This window comes from Canis lupus, chromosome 20 (genome assembly GCF_011100685.1).
Source record: "Canis lupus familiaris isolate Mischka breed German Shepherd chromosome 20, alternate assembly UU_Cfam_GSD_1.0, whole genome shotgun sequence".
Classification (NCBI taxonomy): domain Eukaryota; kingdom Metazoa; phylum Chordata; class Mammalia; order Carnivora; family Canidae; genus Canis; species Canis lupus.
In genome coordinates, this window is record NC_049241.1 from 47,581,657 (window position 1) to 47,602,786 (window position 21,130).

The 21,130-nt window shown below is 38.1% G+C and overlaps 2 protein-coding genes across 2 annotated transcripts; one reads left to right on the top strand and one right to left on the bottom strand.

The window, feature by feature from the left end:
• Positions 1-8,983: 8,983 nt before the first annotated feature.
• On the top strand, positions 8,984-9,973 carry OR7A26 (olfactory receptor family 7 subfamily A member 26). Its single transcript, NM_001388658.1, has one exon. The coding sequence runs from the start codon at positions 8,984-8,986 to the stop codon at positions 9,971-9,973; it is 990 nt and encodes a 329-aa protein (NP_001375587.1).
• Positions 9,974-17,463: 7,490 nt separating this feature from the next.
• On the bottom strand, positions 17,464-18,432 carry OR7A61 (olfactory receptor family 7 subfamily A member 61). Its single transcript, XM_038565364.1, has one exon. The coding sequence runs from the start codon at positions 18,430-18,432 to the stop codon at positions 17,464-17,466; it is 969 nt and encodes a 322-aa protein (XP_038421292.1).
• Positions 18,433-21,130: the final 2,698 nt, after the last annotated feature.

The following is a 21,130-nucleotide window of genomic DNA, read 5'->3' on the forward strand; positions in this document are numbered from 1 at the left end:
TTGTGGAAGATTAGTTGACCATAGAGTTGAGGGTCCATTTCTGGGCTCTCTATTCTGTTCCATTGATCTGTTTGTCTGTTTTTGTGCCAGTACCATGCTGTCTTGATGATCACAACTTTGTAATATGGCTTGAAATCTGGCACTGTGATGCCACCAGCATTGGTTTTCTTTTTCAACATTCCTCTGTCAATTTCGGGTCTTTTCTGGTTCCATAAAGATTTTGGGACTATTTGTTCCAGCTCCATTAAAAATGCTGATAGTATTTTGATAAGGATTGCATTGAATGTATAGTTTGCTTTTGGTAGCATAGACATTTTAACAATATTTGCTCTTCCAATCCATGAGCATGGAATGTTTTTCCATTTCTTTGTGTCTTCCTCAATTTCTTTTATGAGTGTTTTCTAGTTTATAGATTATTTACCTCTTTGGTTAGGTTTATTCCTAGGTATCTTATGGTTTTTGATGCAATTGTAAGTGGGATCAATTCTTTAATTGCTCTTTCTTTGGTCTAATTATTAAGGTATAGAAATGCAACTGATTTCTGTGTATTGATTTTATATCATACTAAATTGTTGAATTGCTGTCTGAGTTCTAGCAATTTTGGGGTGGAGCCTTTGAGTTTTCAACATAATTTATCATGTCGTCTGTGAAGAGTGAGAGTTTGACTTCTTTGCCAACTTGAATGCCTTTCATTTCTTTTTGTTGTCTGATTGCTGAGGTTAGCACTTCTAGTCTTTTTTAAAATTTATATTATTTTATTTTATAATTTTTATTTTTATATTAAAATTTTTTAATTGGAGTTCAATTTGCTAACATATAGCATACATCCTGCCAAGTGGCCCCCCCATGCCCATCAGCCAATCACCCCAACCCCTCGTCTACCCCCCTTCCACTACCCTTTGTTCGTTTCCCAGAGTTAGGTGTCTCTCATGTTTTGTCACCCTCACTGATATTTTCACTCATTTTCTCTCCTTCCCCTTTATTCCCTTTCACTAATTTTTATATTCCCCAAATGAATGAGACCATATAATGTTTGTCCTTTTCCTATTGACTTATGTGACTCAGCATAATACCCTCCAGTTCCATCCACGTTGAAGCAAAATGGTGGGTATTTGTTGTTTCTAATGGCTGAGTAATATTCCATTGTATACATATACCACATCTTTATTCATTCATCTTTTTATTTTTATTTTTATTTTTTTTTGGTGTTCAATTTGCCAACATATAGAATAACAGCCAGTGCTCATCCCATCAAGTGCCCACCTCAGTGCCCGTCACCCAGTCACCCTCATGCCCCGCCCACCTCCCCTTCCACCACCCTTAGTTCGTTTCCCAGAGTTGAGTCTTTCATGTTCTGTCTCCCTTTCTGATATTTCCCACTCATTTTTTCTCCTTTCCCCTTTATTCCTTTTCACTATTTTTTATATTCCCCAAATGAATGAGACCATATAATGTTTGTCTTAGGTCTTAAATGAGTCTCTTGTAGACAGCATATGGTAAGTCTTGTTTTTAAAAATCCTGATAGCTTGTATTTTGATTGAGATTTTAGCCCATTTACATTTATTTATTTATTTATTTATTTATTTATTTAGGGGTTCAAGTTTTATTATTTATTATTTATTATTTATTTTATAAATTTATTTTTTATTGATGTTCAATTTGCCAACATATAGAATAACACCCATTTACATTTAGAGTAACTATTGAAAGATAAGAGTTTAATGCTTATGTATTACCTATAATGGTCCTGTTTCTGTAGTTTGTTTCTTTCTGATCTATGTTAATTTTGGGCTCCCTCTTTGCTTACAGGATTCCCTTTAATATTTCTTGCAGGGCTGGTTTAGTGATCACAGTTCTTTTAGTTTCTGTTTGTCCTGGAAACTCTTTATCTCTTCTTCCATTCTGAATGACAGCCTTGTTGGATAAATTATTCTTGGGTTCATGTTTTTCTCATTTACTACCCTGAATATATCATGTCAGCCCTTTTTAGCCTGCCAGGTCTCTGTGGATAGGTCTGCTGCCAGTCTAATGATCTTACCTCTGTAGGTTAAGAACCTCTTGTCTCAAGCTTTCAGGATTTTCTGTTTCTCTCTGGAATTTGAAAGCTTCATTATTATATGTTGGGGTGTTGATGTATTTTTACTGATTTTGGGAGAGGTTCTCTGTGGCTGCTGCACTTGAATGCCTCTTTCCTTCCCCAGATTAGGGAAGTTCTCAGCTGTGATTTGCTCAAATATACCTTCTGGCCTTCTCGCCTTCTCTCTCTCTCTCTCTTATCCTCTGGGACCCCAATAATTCTAATAGTTTAGCTTTATGGTATTGCTGATTTCTTGAAGCCTCTCCTCATGGTCCATTAGTTGTTTTTTTCTCTTTTCCTCAGCTTCCTTCCTTTCCATCCACTTGTCTTCTATGTCACTGGCTTTCTCTTCTGTCTCATCTACTCTCGCTGTTAGAGCATCCATTTTAGACTGCATCTCTTCTAAAGTATTTTTAATTTCTGCCTGATTAGATTTTATATCTGCACTAAGAAATTCCCTAGTGTCTTTTATGCTTTTTTTCAAGCCTAGGTAGTAATTTTATAATTTTTATCCTGAAATCCAGGTCTGATATTTTACTTATATACATATCAATTAGATCTGTGGCAGAGAGTATTACCTCTTGTTCTTTCTTTTGTTGTGAATTCCTCCTTCTAGTCATTTTGCCCAGAGAAGAATGGATGAATGAGAGAACAAAATAAAAAATATCAACCACCATGTTAGTGAAATATACACTAGACAAATGCAGTGAGTTCTGAAACAAAAAAAAGAAAAGTAAAATAAAGAAAAAAAGGGAAAATAGAGTGAATATAATCTTCCAGGTGGACAAAACAAGGTGATCCAATTGGTCCTGGGTGTGTTTTGGTCTGTTTGTTAGAAGACCCTAAATCCCCCATGTGTAAAGAATGGAAAACTGATATATTTACAAAAATAACATTGAATATAGCGAAAGGAAACCACAAATGAAGACTATACCTATAAAATGTAAATGTAAAAATGAAAACTAAAAAAAGGATTAAAGACAAAAAGTTGATTAAATAAGAAACTTGTCGAAAGGGAAAAAAAAGAAAAAAAAGGAAAATTTTAATCTGAGAGATAAAAGACTCATGAGAAAAAAACCTCAAATACTATATTGTTTTCCTCTGGCGCTGGAATTTTTCTTTTTTTTAATAATAAATTTATTTTTTATTGGTGTTCAATTTGCCAACATACAGAATAACACCCAGTGCTCATCCTGTCAAGTGCCCCCTCAGTGCCCGCCACCCAGTCACCCCCACTCCCCGTCCTCCTCCCCTTCCACCACCCCTAGTTTGTTTCTCAGAGTTAGGAGTCTTCCATGTTCTGTCTTCCTTTCTGATATTTCCTACCCATTTTTTCTCCCTTCTGGAATTTTTCAATTCTGTATGGTCTGTAAATTTGGCATTTGCCTGATCTTTAAGCTTGTCTTCTGAGGGAGGGACCTGCTCTGCTAATTCTCAGGTATCTTTGCCAGAGCAGAGTTGCACTGTCTCTTGTGAGGAGGCTCAGTGTAAGCTGCTTCTGGTTGCTCTATGTGGCTTTTGTTCCTTGAGGATTTCCCTCCCTCTTTAGATGATAAAAATGGCTGTACCCTGATCTCCAGCCCTGAAGCTGAAAGATCCTTAGTCCCACTCTTCAGTGCACCCTTAGGGAAAAGCAGTCTTCACTTTTGTGTGCACCAAACTCTGCAGACTCTTTCGGTGCCCACCCAAGCCACCCCTCCCAGGGTGTTTTTGCCATTTGCAAGGTCCCCACTGGGAGACTGGTCATCAGATCCTGCTACATTTCATGGCTGATGGCAAACTGAGCTGAGAGCCCTCTTCTGGGCTCACTGACTGTACTGGTTTCTCTGCTCCAACGCCTGAGAACTCTGTTGGCTCAGGCACTCCCGTCCTTTCTGTGACCCTGGGGTTCCCGAGACAATCTTCTGGAGATACCAGGGCTTTTCCTACCATGAGTCAATATTTGGGTGAGACCCAAGGATCCTAGTGAAGAAAAGCTCTTCACTTTTAGATTTGGAGAAATCTTTAACTCAGGATTGGAAATAAGATGCTAGGAGATCAGCTCTGTGGGAGGCAGGTGAGTTCAGGTGACAGTAAGAACTGGATTCACTTGACTCATAAGCTGGTCTCTTGGGAACAGGAAACTACAGGAAAAAAAGTCCATCTGTGCAGAACAATGTCCCATAGGGAATGATGTGCCCAGGGGTTGGAGAAACAGGAAGGAAATATGCCTAAAGAGCAGATGAGAAGCTGTTAATATCTCTTTTGCTGTTGTCCCTCAGCAGGAACAACCTTGGGCTGAATGAGACACTGGTATTTCTTCTGGAGTCCTAAGTCTAGCTAGGAGACTCCTGCTGTATCGTTGGAAAGCAGAGCATCAGTGTCCATCATCAAACATGGAGGGAAGAATTTGGACTTCCCCACAGAGACCCCCATACAGGTGAGTCCAAAAACCCAGCAGGTAGTGCAGGAAAGGGCCAGAGATAGTGGAAGGGTGAGAACATTTACCTGAAGCCACCTGAGAGCCAGTCCAGCCTAGCCCAGCACCAGGACATCACTGTAGCTGTTGGCTTGTTTGACTAACTAATGAATCATTTATTTATGATCCTAAAAAGAAAAGTAAACATTTAAATCAGCCATTCAGGGGAAACTGTTGAGAGTTGACTAGTGTTAATGGAATAGTGGTGATGGGTGGCAGCAAGTGGTCTCAATAGGAGTAGAACACGAGTCTAAGATATTTGCTATTAAGGGGAATAGAGATATAGGCTATTAGCTACAAGGGGCATGCAGTCAATTGAGGGCTTTCCTTTTGTTCTTTTTAAGCCAGAAAAATTTGAGTATGTTCCCATACTGATGAGAAAGATACAGACCATGGGTCATGAGACATACATTTCACAGTGTCCTTTTTCAAGCTGGGTATTTCAATCAATTTTTTTTTTTAAAACATGTAGGTGAAAAGCGATATACTAAAAAAAGCTTAATGTTGCAATTATTTTCTTACTGGTGAGCATAAGTATATTTTTGGGTTTCTTAGATGTTTGCTTTCTCTGCTGCAAATTGTCTGTGCCAGTTCTGTGCTTTTGTTTGGTGGAGTGTTTATATTACTGTTTTTGATTACATTTTTTCAAATCTAAGAATTGGAATTTTCCCACTAACTTTGCTGTTTGATCTTCAGTTCCTTTATGTATATACAGATGTATTAGAGGGTAGTAGGAAAGTTAATGTATTTTGTGTACTCAAACTTATTATGTGGTCTTTTCCTCCCCCCTCTTGCACATTTAAGTGTAGAAGGTTCTGCATCATTTGAATAAATAGATCACCATTTATACGTATTTCCAAACTGCCTTCACATTTCTATTATTCCTCATTGTACTTTTAGGCTTTTTGTGATTAGATCTATTTCTCCAAGTCACGTCACCTGCAGCCATCATTTGGAAGGTATTCTTCTTTATCGTTTGATTAACATTCACCTTTTATTACTAAACAAATATGAACTAATATATCTTTATATAAGATGAAATCGTAACTTTAGATAATGCTTCCTACCCACTTTTATTTATTTTTTCCCTACCCATTTAAAAAAAGACTTTTTGTTATATTCTTTTATTTCTAAGTTTTAATGTTTTTAAAAAGTAATATCTACCCCAACATTGGGCTTGAACTCACAACCTCAAGATCAAGAGCCACATTCTCTCCCAACTGAGCCAGTCAGCTCCCCTGATTTCAAGTCTTTAGGACTTTAACCTCCCATTAGTGACCCATGTAGATGTCATTACATTAATAGTATTTTATACCTCTCTATCAAATCAGTTTTAGATTGTCATTGTGTTTCAGGCAATTGTTTGACACAGCTCCATGCCTAAGCTAGTCTCATTCTCATTGCTACCCTTTGTTCCATAAGCTCTTAGCTTCTTTTAAAACTAATGTTTCTATATTATGCACACAAAAATATTCATACAGTTTTATACAAATTCATGCACAGAATCTTATGCACATTGTAAATGGTCTTTGTGCTTGCATGCAGTCTATTTTTTATAGCTTGTCTCCCTCAATAGCACCTTACGGACTTGCCTCCATCAACCAATAAATGCTAATTCATTATTTCAGTGATTGCATAGTATTTTTTTTGTCATTTACACCTTTTGAGGATTTTTCATATTCTTTCTCATTAAATTGCTATTATATCAATTATAGAAAAATATTTTGAGATTGAGTTAGAATGCTGGTTCTCCACCAGGGACAATTTTGTCCTGCAGGGGACACTGAGCAGTGTCCAGAGACATTTTAGGCTGTCTGATTGGGGAGGCTTTATTTATTTATTTATTTATTTATTTATTTATTTATTTATTTATATAAATGCCTTCTTTTACTATTTATTATTATTATTTTTATTTTTTTATTGGAATTCAATTTGCCAACATATAGCATAACACCCAGTGCTCATCCCACCAAGTGCCCGCCTCAGTGCCCATCACCCAGTCACCCCAACCCCCCGCCCACCTCCCTTTCCACTACTCCTTGTTCGTTTCCCAGAGTTAGGAGTCTCTCATGTTTTGTTGTACAATGCCCAGGACAAACCCCAGTACAGAGACTGATCTGGGCCAGGATGTCAAAATCATGATTTGGCTGTAGATTTTATTTTATTTTATTTTTTATTTGGGGGATTTTTCTGGTAATTTTAAAGACTTTTTTTTTTGTAGTTTTAAAATTTAATTTTTAGCTTCCATATAATTCAATGCAGTGTTTTTTAGTTTCAGGTATACAATATAGTGATTCAACAGTTGTACACATTACTCAGTGCTCATCACGATGAGGGTACTCTTAATCTGTTTCACCTATTTCACCCATCCCCCCACACACATCCCCTCTTTTAACCAGCAGTTTGTTCTCTACAGTTAAGAGTCTGTTCTGGTTTGCTTCTCTTTTGCTTTGATCATGTTTTGTTTCTTAAGTATCAATTTTAGGTAAAATCATACGGTATTTGTCTTTCTATGACTGACTTATTTCACTTAGCATTATACCCTCTAGATTCATCCATGTTGTTGCAAATGGCAACATCTCATTTGCACCTTTTAATACACTTTAACCACTCCCCCTCCACCTACCCTCTGGCAAGTACCAGTTTTTTTTTAAGATTTTATTTATTTATTCATGAGAGACAGAGAGAGGCAGAGACATAGGCAGAGGGAGAAGCAGGCTCCTCACAGGGAGTCCGATGTGTAATCCCCCCCAGACCCGATATCAGGACCTGAGCCGAAGGCAAACGCTCAACTTCTGGGCTACCCAGGTGTCCCCCAGTTTGCTTTCTGTTTTTGTTTGTCTGTTTGTTTGTTCTATTCTTTAGATTATACAAGTAAGTGAGGTCATATGGTATTTGTTTTTGTCTGAATTATGTCACTTAGTATAACATCCTCTAGATCCATCCATGTTGTTGCAAATGGCAAGATCTCATTCTTTTTTGTGGGTGAGTTATATTCCAGTGCATACACACACACACACACACACACACACACACACACACGTATACAAATGTATATAAAACTTGTATATATTAAAATGTATATAAAATTTCATCTGTATGTATATGTATACATACAAATCTTCTGTATCCATTTATCTGTATGTATATATATGCAAATCTTTATTCATCTGTATGTGTGTGTGTATATATATATATATATATATATATACACAAATCTTATTTGTCCATCAATAGATGCATTGTCCATGCATCTATTAATGGACACTTGGGCTGCTTTCATATCTTGCCTATTGTAAACAATGCTGCAATAAACTTGGGGTGCATATATATTTTTGATTAGTGTTTTTGTCTTCTTTGGGAAGCAGAACCGCTTGATCATGTGGTGTTTCTATTTTTAATTTTTTGAGGAACCTCCACATTGTTTCCACAGTAGCTGTGCTAGTTTGCATTCCTACCAACAGTGCACAAGGGTTCCATCTTCTCCACATTCTCACCCACACTTGTCATTTCTTGTCTTTTTATACTAGCTAGTCTGACTGGTATGAAGTGATTGCCTTATTCTTCTGGATGTCACATAGATGGGATTTTTTTTCCTTTCAGATTGCTCACTACATATATATAATGTATATTATTTTTGAGGGATATATATATATATATATATATATATATATATGATTTTTTGAGAGTTAGCTTTGTGTCCAGTTACTTGACTGAATTAATTTAATAGCTTTATTAGTGTTTTTGTAGCATCTTTAGGATTTTTTACATATAAGATCACATCATCTACATACTTAATTGATTTTTTCCTTTCCAGTTTGGATGTCTCTTTCTTTCTTTCTTTCTTTCTTTCTTTCTTTCTTTCTTTCTTTCTTTCTTTCTTTCTTTCTTTCTTTCTTTCTTCTTTTCTTTCCTTCTTTCCTTTCCCACCAGAGTTCCAGGAGAGCAGCTTTGCACTACCCTCTCACCTACTATTTTTCTTTCTTTAGTTCCTCTGGCTAGAACTTCCAGTGTTATTTTGCATAGAAATCATGAAAGCGGTCATCCTTGCTTTATTCTAGACCATACAGGAAAAATGTTCACTGTGCCCCATTGAGTATCATGCTTGCTGTGGGTTTTTCATAAAAGGATTTTTTCCAAGATTTTATTTATTTATGAGAGAGAGAGAGGCAGAGACACAGGCAGAGGGAGAAGCAGGCTCCATGCGGGGAGCCTGATATGGGAATTAATCCAGGGACTCCAGGATCACACCCTGAGCCAAAGGCAGACACTCAACCACTGCCACTTCATTCATGCCTGCCACCCAGGCATCCCATCATAAAAGGCTTTATGTTGAGATAGTTTCCCTATATTCCTAGTTTTTAGTATTTTTATGGTGTTCTACACAAATATAAACATTAATTTTTTGAGAGAAGAATATAAACAATAATGTACCTGCCAGGTTAGTAATGCATGATTATGATTATGTCATGCTCTTTCTCTCTTATTTTAGTAGTAGCATTGCCTATATGGAACCAAAGAATGATACACGAATTTCAGAATTTCTTCTTCTGGGATTTTCAGAGGAACCAGAATTGCAACCCTTCCTCTTTGGGTTTTTCCTGTGCATGTACCTGGTCACCATACTTGGGAATCTGCTCATCATCCTGGCTGTCAGCTCTGATTCCCACCTCCACACACCCATGTATTTCTTCCTTGCCAACCTTTCCTTTGTAGAAATCTGTTTCATCTCCACCACTGTCCCCAAGATGCTGATGAATATACACGCAAAGAAAAAAGTCATAACATATAAAAGCTGCATCATGCAGATGTACTTTTTCCTACTTTTTGTAGGTTTGGACAACTTCCTTCTGACTGTGATGGCCTATGACAGATTCATGGCCATCTGTAATCCCCTGCACTACATGGTTATCATGAACCCTGGGCTCTGTGGACTGCTGGTTCTGGTGTCCTGGGTCGTGAGTGTCTTGCATTCCCTGTTACAAACCTTAATGGTGTTGCGGCTGTCCTTCTGTACAGAGGTGGAAATCCCCCACTTTTTCTGTGAACTCAATCAGGTGATCCAACTTGCCTGTTCTGACACCTTTCTCAACAACATGGTGATGTATCTTGCAACTGTGCTTCTGGCTGGTGGTCCCCTGGCTGGGGTCCTTTACTCTTACTCTAAGATCGTTTCCTCCATACGTAAAATACAATCAGCTAAGGGCAAGTATAAAGCATTTTCCACCTGTGCATCTCACCTCTCGGTTGTCTCCTTATTTTACTGTACGGGCCTAGGAGTGTACCTTAGCTCTGCTGCTACCCAGAGCTCCCACTCAAGTGCAGAAGCCTCGGTAATGTACACGGTTGTCACGCCCATGCTGAACCCCTTCATCTACAGCCTGCGGAACAGAGACATAAAGAGGGTTCTAAATGTATTTTTCAGAAGGAAGCCATAAAAGAGTCATTTTTCAAGAAGTATCTGTGATTGCCAGATAATGCCTAACAGCCAGAAATCGTGGTTCTTTAATTGGTTCATGAATTAAGAACCTAATCCCTCTATCTGTAACTTGGAGTTTCACTTTTTCTAAAGTTTAACTGCTTTATTAAACTTTTCTTTTTTGTTTTCTTAATTTCCATATTAGTTCCAACTCTGAATCAGAAACAATTTGGAGATTCCCATTTGTGCCATAGAGTGATGGATTGTCCTAGTTTTATGAAATAAACTACATTGCCCACTGAGACCATTCTTATAATTTTATTGTAGAAGAAACTCTAAGAGCACAGTTTTTCACTCTGAGTCTGCCATTCTTTTTATGTTAGTACCTTAAATGCTTTTCCTGATAATATAGTCTTTAACCTAGTAGTTTGTTTTGTAGCTAGTCATGGGGCTTTGTGATCCTCATTAGCATCTTGTTCTCTTATCAGCTCAGCATCCACAGTATCCCTCGTACAGAAGAGTAAGGCTAAAATTGCTTATGAAAAACACAAATCAAAAAAAAAAGAAAAAGGAAAAAGAAAAACACAAACCAAGTATAATCTACAGAAAGAAAAATTTGCATAAACCAAGTGACTTGACATGGGCTCAGTATCAGGGAAGACCTGAAATAGGATGAAGTAAAAATTTTAACCACACCATATTTCACTGTGGAAAATATATTTTTGATGATGTACATCTACTCATTGAAATGTGGCATATTTGGTGTCCATCTTTAAGGGTTTTATTAATTGAAGTGAAGAATGTAGTAGCAGATTTTATATTATTTAATTGGATTATTTTGCTGTTTCTCTTTGAAAACTTCTAGTGCTGCCTACAAATATTACTCCTTCCATTGCCCTAGACTTAATATCTCCCCTTTTAAAAATGTTGTCATGAATGTTATACTGTATGTGAACAATTTCTGTCACCAATTTCTTTACCTTTCTTGTGATCTTTTGCTGCTGATTTTACTTATTTGCATTTTCTCCCCTACCCTTTTTCTTCGTTCTAACAAATCGTTTGTCAATTTTGATCAGCTTTTCAAAAATTCGCTCCTAGCTTTGTTAATCTTTTCTGTGGTTTTTCTGGTCCATATACCATTTATGTTTGCTCTGATATTTGTTATTTTTTCCTCTGCTCCATGGGACTCAGTTTATTCTTCTTTTTGTAGGTCTTTGAATCATAAAGTGAGGTTATTTACTGAAGGTCTCTTGTTTTTCTTAATGTAGGCATTTATTGCTAGAAACTTCCTTCTTTGAGCTGCGTTTGCAACATCCCATAAGTTTTGATAGGCTATGTTTTCTTTTTCATTTGATTGAAGATTTTCAAATTTCTTTTTTGGTTTCTTATTTCATCCACTGGCTGTTCATGATTGGGTGGCTTACTCCCTACATATTTGTGAGTATCTCAGATATCTGTGACCTTACATTCATTGCAGGATTATTTACAATAGCCAAAACATGGATAGAGCTGAGTATCATCTGTCATCATTGACAGATGAATTAATGATGATAGCATATCTATACAGTGTGACTCAGCAATAAGAAAGGAATATCCTTCCTTTGCTAAAATACGTATGGACTCTGAGGGCATTACACTAAGTGAATTAATCAGACAGAGAAAGACAAATAGTGTAGAATCTCACTTATATGTGAAATACAAGAATCTGAACTCATAGAACAGAGAGCAGGTTGATGTTTGCCTGTAGCTGGGGTTTGGGGAAATGAGAAGATGCTGGTGGAAGCCTATAAATCTTCAATTATAAAATGAATGAGTTCTGGGAATGTCATGTACAACATGGTCGTTTTGGTTAACTATATTGTGTTGTATACTGGCATGTTGCTAACAGAGTACAGAGTAAATGTTCTTACAACAAAAAGAAAAGAGAAATATGTGAAGTGATGGATGTATTCACTAATGTATCCTGGTGATCATTTCATTTATATGAAATCACCAAGTTGTATGCTTAAAGTTTTAGAATTTTACATGGCAATTACATGTTAATAAAACTGGAAAAATGAGGGGTGGAGGGATGGGGTAATTGGGTGATGGGCATTAAGGAGGGCATGTAATGTGATGAGCACTGGGTATTATATGCAACTGATGAATTATTGAACTCTGAAACTAATGATGTACTATATCTTGGTTAATTGAATTTAAATAAAAAAAACTGGAAAAATGAAGAAAAAATATTTCCGTCTTCTCTGTCTTCTATTTGCATTCCAATGCCATCTCCTTCCAGTGGAAGCCTCCCCATAAAAGAAAACCAAACAGTACCAGAATGAAAACCGTTATGAATATATCACTGAGAAAGTGATAGGAATTAACCAGTCAATAGGAAAACATAAGGAAGACGTAAGTATCTACATAAGGATTCCATGAAGATAGCATCAGTGATAAACAGTCCTTAGTCCATCAATTGGTGAGTTAGATACAAGGTCTCCAGTCTCTCTGAGACATCTGGAAAGAAAATCTTTTATTTCTTTGAGCTTTTCTTAGACTAAGAATAGTGATCTACAGGCAAGTGGTGGGGAGCAAATATTTACAGGAAAGCCTGAGCCTCTGGAGTAAATTTCCATAAATAACTGCCCAGTGGATACATAATTCAATCTCACTGTATTCTCAGAGATCATTCCACTGTTGAAAGTTGAAGTGGAAATGAAACCTTTCAAATAGAAATTTACAGTAGTAGTAGACTGTTTGCAGAGATGGCTCCACATCCCCTTCTTTCTAGGTAGCCATGTGTTTGGCAATGTGGGCAGCACCTTCCATCAGGTGGTGGAGACTCTTCCACCACCTTTCATCTGGGCTGGATTAGGATTTTTATTTATTGTGGCCAGCAGGATATGATGGGAGTGACAGTAGTTAATAGAGACTTGGTGCATTTCTGCTGTTCTGCCTTGGAACTCTGCCTCCAGTAGCTGAATTAAGCCAGGTGGGCTTCCAGAGAAAGTGAGGACATGTGGAGCAGAGCCCAGTTGTCCAAGACAAGGCCACCCTGGACTAGCCTCAGCTAGCTAGCCAAGCCCTAATTATATAGAATGCCCTGGAGATATCAGCAGTGCTGGTGCCCCTGCAGTGCCCCCTCCCCTGGCTCTACCTTGCCCCAGTTGACAAATAGCTGACTCAAACTCTTGAGAAGATCAACAGAGATTAGAACAACTCATCACCATATAATTTCACTTGATACTAAAGACATTATACCAAGCCATTTGCTTTCAGGATGGCCTGCTTTGCAGCAACATTCATTATCATTCTGTTATTCAAGTTATTTTGGATACCTGCTAAAAGTGACTTTAAGGGCCCCTGGGTGGCTCAGCAGTTGTGCTTCCAACTCTTGGTTTCAGCTTAGGTCATGATCTGAGGCTCCTGGGATGAAGCCCGACTTTGGGCTTTACACTCAGCTAGGAGTCTGATCAAGATTCTCTGTCCCTTTCTTTCTTCCCTGTCCCCCTTTCTTCTCTCTCTTTCTCTCAAATAAACAAATAAATCTTAAAAAGAGTGGCTCTGATAAGGATCCTTTTCAGTTACATAGAAGGACATGTATTTTTTGCAGAGAATGAATAGTGACCCAGAGTCATGTACATGACTAGGCAGGAATTCATGCTCTCTGTGTTCTGCAGAGACATCTTGATTTTAGCTTAATGAGACTTATTTTTGGCTTTTACCTCCAAGGCTGGAAGAGTGCAATTTTTTTTCAAATATTTTATTTTTTGATTCATGAGAGACGAGAGAGAGGCAGAGACATAGGCAGAGGGAAAAGCAGACTTCCTACAGGGAGCCGGATGTGGGACTCGATGCCAGATCCTGAGATTAGGATCTGAGCTGAAAGTAGACGCTCAACCGCTGAGTCACCCAGGAATCCCTGGAAGACTGTAAATTTGTTTCTTTTAAACCCTCAGTGCGGAAATTGATGATAGCAGCAATAGGAAAGTGACAAAGACATTTCTCCAATAAAATTTTATTTGAAGAAACTGAAATTAAGTCTCTTAGTTCATTCACTTAGCTTCCTTGGATAAGGAAGGGCATTTTGTGTTGAAGCCCTACCTTAAGTGGAAGAAAATTCTAAAGTCAGTTTTGAGATACTCAATCCTATTAGTTGGTACAGAGGAGTTATCCTTGCATAATGTCAATGTGGTTGTGTCTTTGAGGCCTCTGGACATTAAGATAGGAAAACTGATACATTGTGAAAATTAAAGCCACCGTTCTCTAAATATTTTTGTTGGAATTTCTATAAACCTAGAATTCCACGTGAAAACAAATGTTCATTCTTTTCATTTCTTTACCCTACAAGTTTCTCTCAAGCTTTCTTTCAACACAATAGATTGGTTATAATGAGCTACAATGAGGGCTTTGGGTCTTGGGCATGTACATATATGCACAAGAGTGTGTTTTCTTGAAATGAAAATGTACATGAATATACATACATTTACATACAACCAACTCATAATCTTGAACATTCTTTGGACCCAACAAAGTATTTCCACACATTTCATCTTTCCTTACAACATTCCTTGAAGTTGTGTTTATGATTCCACATTGCCTTCAGAAGAAAATGAAGGCTGGAGGGATTACACTCTAACATTGTGTAATGAAGCAGTTAGAACTTACTGTGTACCTTCTTGAGTTCTATGGAAATGGAATCATGCAGTGTGTCTCCTGATTTTTCTTTTTTTTTAAAATATTTTATTTATTCATGGAAGACACAGAGAGAGGCAGAGACATAGGAAGAGGAGAAGCAGGCTCCCTGCAAGGAGCCCAATGTGGGACTTGGTCCTGGATCCCAGGCCCTGAGCCAAAGGCAGATGCTCAACCACTGAGCCACCAGGCGTCCTTGTCCCATGACTTTTCAATGACTCTTTCAATTCCATAAGTTGTGCACTTTAAATATGCATAGTTTTTCTCATGTAATAATCATCGAATAAATTAATTAGAATTAAAAAATTCTAGTGGTGCATGACTCAAGGTCAGATCTGGAGCATCGTTTCCTGAGTCACACCTATTGGAATGGGAGAACTCTATTCCAACTGTGGAAAAGCTAAGCTTCACATGTGGATGTTAAAATAGTGGAATTAAGGGATCCCTGGGTGGCGCAGCAGTTTAGAGCCTGCCTTTGGCCCAGGGCGTGATCCTGGAGACCCGGGATCGAATCCCACATCAGGCTCCTGGTGCATGGAGCCTGCTTCTCCCTCTGCCTATGTCTCTGCCTCTCTCTCTCTCTCTCTCTCTCTGTGTGACTATCATAAATAAATAAAAAAATTAAAATAGTGGAATTAAGACATTTCACATTTGATAAACTCATTTGAAAAAAACATTCTATTATTTATTTATTTGAGAGTGAGAGAGCACAGAGGAGAGTGAGAGGGAGAAGCAGACTCCCTGCTGAGTAGGGAGTCTCATATGGGACTCAATCCCAGGACCCCGAGACCATGACCTGAGCCAAAAGCAGACACTTAATCAGTTGAGCAACCCAGGTGCCCCTACACTAAGCCACTTTATTTTACAATGCTTTGTATGCAACAAAAGCTCACTGATATAATAATTAAATTAGGCAGAACTCATGGCATGTGTAGTAATCTGATTCTTTTTTTATTCTAGGCATTGGTTCTGATACTTGAAAGTAGCCTTCATGATTACTCTGTTCTTCAAGTTTGTCTCACTGACTGTATTAAAAAATGAGTCCATCGAGGCCTCTTAGAGGTAATGTGGAGAGGTTGGAAGGACTTGCATGTGTGCACAAAATTGGGACTCTGAATCACATATCTGGACAGGATTCCAATCCTGCCAGTGAGGTGTCCTGTGATTATGAGGATGATATATAATGGATGATACTGATAGTGTTCATTCACTGTCCCTTCAGAAATTATGGGAAAATTTTGAATAGTGGGAGATATTTCACTTAGAGAAATGGAAGGAATGATATTTGTATATAGCACTGGAAAATTTCAACCCAAATCCAGAAAATAATTTAAGAAAACCCCAAACATGCCACCATCTTTCCTCTTACTGAATATACCTTAGAAATGGACCTTGATATTCCATAATTTATTTTATTTTTTAAAAAAAATGGATAAAGAAGATGTGGTTTATGTATACAATGGAGTATTACTCAGCCATTAGAAATTACAAATACCCACCATTTGCTTCAACGTGGATGGAACTGGGGGGTATTATGCTGAGTGAAATAAGTCAATCGGAGAAGGACAAACATTATATGTTCTCATTTATTTGGGGAATATAAATAATAGTGAAAAGCATTAGAAGGGAAGGGAGAAGAAATGTGTGGGAAATATCAGAAAGGGAGACAGAACATAAAGACTCCTAACTCTGGGAAACGAACTAAGGGTGGTGGAAGGGGAGGAGGGTGGGGGGTGGGGGTGAATGGGTGACGGGCACTGAGGGGGGCATTGACGGGTTGAGCACTGGGTGTTATTCTGTAAGTTGGCAAATTGAACACCAATAAAAAATAAATTTTTTATTAAAAAAGACTTTATTCATTTATTCATGAGATAATGAATAAAATTATTCTCTTTCTCTCTCACAGAGAGAAAGAGAGGCAGAGACACAGGCAGAGGGAGAAGCAGGCTCTATGCAGGGAGCCCGACATGGGACTTGATCCCGGGTCTCCAGGATCATGCCCTGGGCTGAAGGTGGTGCTAAACCACTGAGCCACCAGGCTGCCCCGATATTCCATAATTTAATGAGTAGATGAAGTGCCTGAGAAAGAAATACTTTGCATAGCAATAAATCTATGATTTAATATTTTGCTTCATCATCCTTAAAGTCAACTGGACTCCAAGGCCATATTATATCAATCTATTTTTTCCATTAATGTCTTTCGATGTAGATTCCACTTGGAGACATGGATTTTTATTATCATTTCTTTTGCTAGTGACTAGGGTAGGCATGGTGGACACAAGCTGTGTAACAACAGGATCCTAATGTGTAGAAAAATCCTCAGGATCAGCTATAACAACCAGTATGTCAAAGTGTGCATTCTCAGGAAGAGCATTTAAGGTAATTATATACAAAAGAATCATGTTCATAAAAGTGAAGCACAGTGGTCTCAGATTTTTCTCTGTTATAAACTAATATAAATAGCTATGGTGGTCAAGAATAGATTTTCCATAGGAGTAGTATTTGGTCAAACAAAACAAACAAAAAAATACTTACTAGGATATATTTTATTCGAGAAGAAATTATTCTTAGCAGATACATGTAGTCCTTTAAAAAAATGAGGATTTCCAAATATTTCACAACCAAGGTTAGGAATAGCATTGAGAGAGTAGGAAAATGACAAAGGGAAAAATCTCTGGGATATCAGAGATATCACAAAGCTTAATAAAGTGAGTATCGTAAATTATATAGAAAGGCAAAGAAGAAATAGAAAGGAAAAAAATAGAGGCATGTCCCACTTCCACAATCTGATCAAAGTATCTCAAGATTTGGCTCAGGTTTTGGGCCTTGCAATCATGGGCACTTCTTCAGCCCCAGGACGATTGGTCCCTTTAGAGCTGGCATCCCAGAGAATCTCATCAGAGCCTCCTTTATGTCTCTGTTCCGCAGGCTGTAGATGAAGGGATTCAGCATGGGCGTGACCACTGTGTATATCACTGAGGCCACTGCACTTGAGTGGGAGCTCTGGGTAGCAGCAGAGCTAAGGTACACTCCTAGGCCCGTACAGTAAAATAAGGAGACAACCGAGAGGTGAGATGCACAGGTGGAAAATGCTTTATACTTGCCCTGAGCTGATGAGATTCTATGTATGGAGGAAACAATCTGAGAGTAAGAGTAAAGGATCCCAAAGAAGGGACCACCAGCCAGAAGCACAGTTGCAAGATACATCACCATGTTGTTGAGAAAGGTGTCAGAGCAGGCAAGTTGTATCATCTGATTCAGTTCACAGAAAAAGTGGGGGATTTCCACCTCTGTACAGAAGGAGAGCTGCAACACCATGGAGGTTTGTAACAAGGAATACAGGACACTCACGACCCAGGACACCAGAACCAGCAGTGCACAAAGCCAGGGGTTCATGATCACCGTGTAGCGCAGGGGGTGACAGATGGCTACAAACCGGTCATAAGCCATCACAGTTAGAAGAAAGATGTCTAATCCTGTAAACAGTATGAAAAAGTACATCTGTGTGAGGCACCTTGCATAGGTGATGACTTTGCTTTGGGTCTGGATGTTCTGCAGCATCTTGGGAACGGTGGTGGAGGTGAAACAGATGTCTACAAAGGACAGGTTGGTGAGGAAGAAGTACATAGGGGTGTGGAGGTGGGGGTCAGAGCTGACGGCCAGGATGATGAGCAGGTTTCCAAACACAGTGACCAGGTACATGGAGAGGAAAAGCCCAAATACAAGGGGCTGTAGTTCTAGTTCTTCTGAAAATCCCATAAGGTAGAATTCTGAAATTCCTGTATAATTTCCTGGGTCCATATGGTGGAGGCGACTACCAGCACAGGGGAAAATAACATGACTCATTTTCACAGAAATGGATATTGTTCACATTGTGGAAATGCAACAATTTATATTTTCCAGTCAAGAAACTAATTTCAATATTTTTGAATGGATCTGGGGCCTTTGAAGTGATTCCCATTTCCTCTCTGACTTGGAATTTTATTTTTTTCTTTTTAATTTAAGATTTGGAATTTTCATCCCAACATCAGATGTTTCCCAACAGTTCAAGTATTGTATAGTCTTAGTAGGAAATTCTTTCATGCATTTGAGGAATATATAGAGTGTGGACCATGTTTCAAAATTCTAGTCATAAAGTGTAAGGAGGTGAAAAGCAAAAATCCCTAGAATTGTGTGATGATGATGGAAGTAGATATACAGATTAAATAATCATGAAATGGGGACAGAACACATTCTGTGTTCTATGAAGAACACAGAAGCGCTTTGAAGGAGAGAGTGGGTGGGTGTTATGTTGGGTGTTCAGTCAAGATTGGCTAAGGAGGTGGCATTTGAACAGAGACCTCAAGGAAGAGGGTGGAAGACCAGAGGTCTTCCTGGCAGAGGGAAGGGCTAGTGCAAAGGCCCTGAGGTAGTGTTTCCATTAGAAAATCAAGGCTCAGAAGGAAGCCAATGTGTTCAGGGGAATGGACAAGAGGGAAAGTGATGAGAGGTGGTGGCAGGGAATTTTGTAGAACCATTGGCCTCATAGATTTTTAAAGTTCAAGACACAGGAGCTTCCTTGTTCACACTATGTACCTCTTGTACTTTATGATCTGATTGGAATAGTGTCCTGTCTGTCCATTGAACATCCTTCCTTACTCAATCTGTTGATTGAGTTTAGCCCGTGTAGTATAGGGCTCACCTTGAAATAGAGAAGCCTGTGTGTCCTTGCTTGAGGACTGCTCTCACTCATCAACGTGTATGTGTGCACATGCATGGACACACATGCACACATACATTCTCACATACACACAACTCAGCACACCATGCCCTCTTGTTGTGTGTTCTTCTATGTCCTTCTCACCTCCCCCCAACCACTCCAACACACTCTTTAGGATATGAATGCATACAAATAATATCATCTTTTCCATAAGAATGTAAAAACATACCCAGCAGTTGTGTTCAATATTTGGGGTGTTTTCTCATTCTATATAAATTTTAGATTGTTTGTTCCAGCTCTGTGAAAAATGTTGGTGGTATTTTGATCAGGTTTACATTGAATGTGTAGATTGCTTTGAGTAACAGGTATTTTTAACAATATTTGTTCTTCCAATTCAGGAGCATGGAATTTTTTCCATTTCTTTGTGTCTTCCTCAAATTTTTTAATATAAATGTTCTACAATTAATAGTACAGATCTTTTACCTCTTTGGTTAGGTTTATCCCTAGATATCTTATGGTTTTTGGTACAATTGTAAACAGCTAAGAGACACATGAAAAAAATGCTCAACATGACTCATCACCAGGGAAATACAGATCAAAACCACATTGAGATACCACCTCACACCGGTCAGAATGGCTAAAAATAACAAGACAGAAAACAACAGGTGTTGGCCCAGATGTGGAGAAAGGGGAACCCTCTCATACTGTTGGTGGGAATGCAAACTGGTGCAGCCATTCTGGAAGATAGTATGGAGATTGCTCAAAAAATTAAAAATAGAGCTACCCTATGACCTAGCAATTGCACTACTAGGTATTTATCCAATGTACACAAACAGTGATTCAAAGGGGCAGCTGAACCTCAATGTTTATAGCAGCAATGTCCACGATAGCCAAAATATGGAAAACCCCAGATGTCCATCAACAAATGAATGGATAAAGAAGATGTGGTATATATATATATATATATATATATATATATATATATATATACACACACACACAATGAGATATTACTCAGCCTTTAAAGAATGAAATCTTGCCATTTGCAATGACATGGATGGAGTTAGAGTGTATTATGCTAAGCCAAATAGGTCAGTTAGAGAAAGACAAATACCATATGATTTCACTCATAAGTGAAATTTAAGAAACAAAACTGATGAATGTAGGAGAAGGGAAAGAAAAATAAAATAAGGTAAAAAAAGAGAGGGCGGAAACCCTAAAATATTCTTGATTATAGGACAGAAATAGAGGGTTGCTGGTGGGGAGGTGGGTGAGGGAATGGGATAATTGGGTGATGGGTATTAAGGAAGGCATGTGATGTAATGAGCCCTGAATATTATACGCAACTGATGAATCATTAAATTCTACCTCTGAAACTAATAATACATTGTATATTAACTAAATTGAATTTAAATAAGAAATTTAAAAAATAACACCAAGAAAAAATTGTGTTCAATACAGAGAAATAGAGACAGACAGAGGGAGGGAGAAATGGGATGGATATAAAGAGTAAAATGATCTAATACATTCAGCTGACCTGAAAGACTGTTAGAAAGGAAAGCTCCCCTGGTGCTGGTGGCATTCCATTCTGGTTTCATCCTATTAATACCCATCAAAAATAATAAAAGAGGAAAAATAAATTTGTCCAAAAGACAAAGTAATGACATCTTTATGGTGTGAAACACCTTATAGATTGAACATCACAAGAGAAAAATTAGTAAAAAGAAGGAAACAATACTTCACAACATTTGGGCCTTTTTATTACCGGATAGCAGATAGCAGAAGACTTGTTTTTCCTGT

Coding starts and splice junctions, on each gene's coding strand:
- OR7A26 (NM_001388658.1), top strand. CDS start 8,984: ATGCATGATTATGATTATGTCATGCTCTTTCTCTCTTATTTTAGTAGT.
- OR7A61 (XM_038565364.1), bottom strand. CDS start 18,432: ATGGACCCAGGAAATTATACAGGAATTTCAGAATTCTACCTTATGGGA.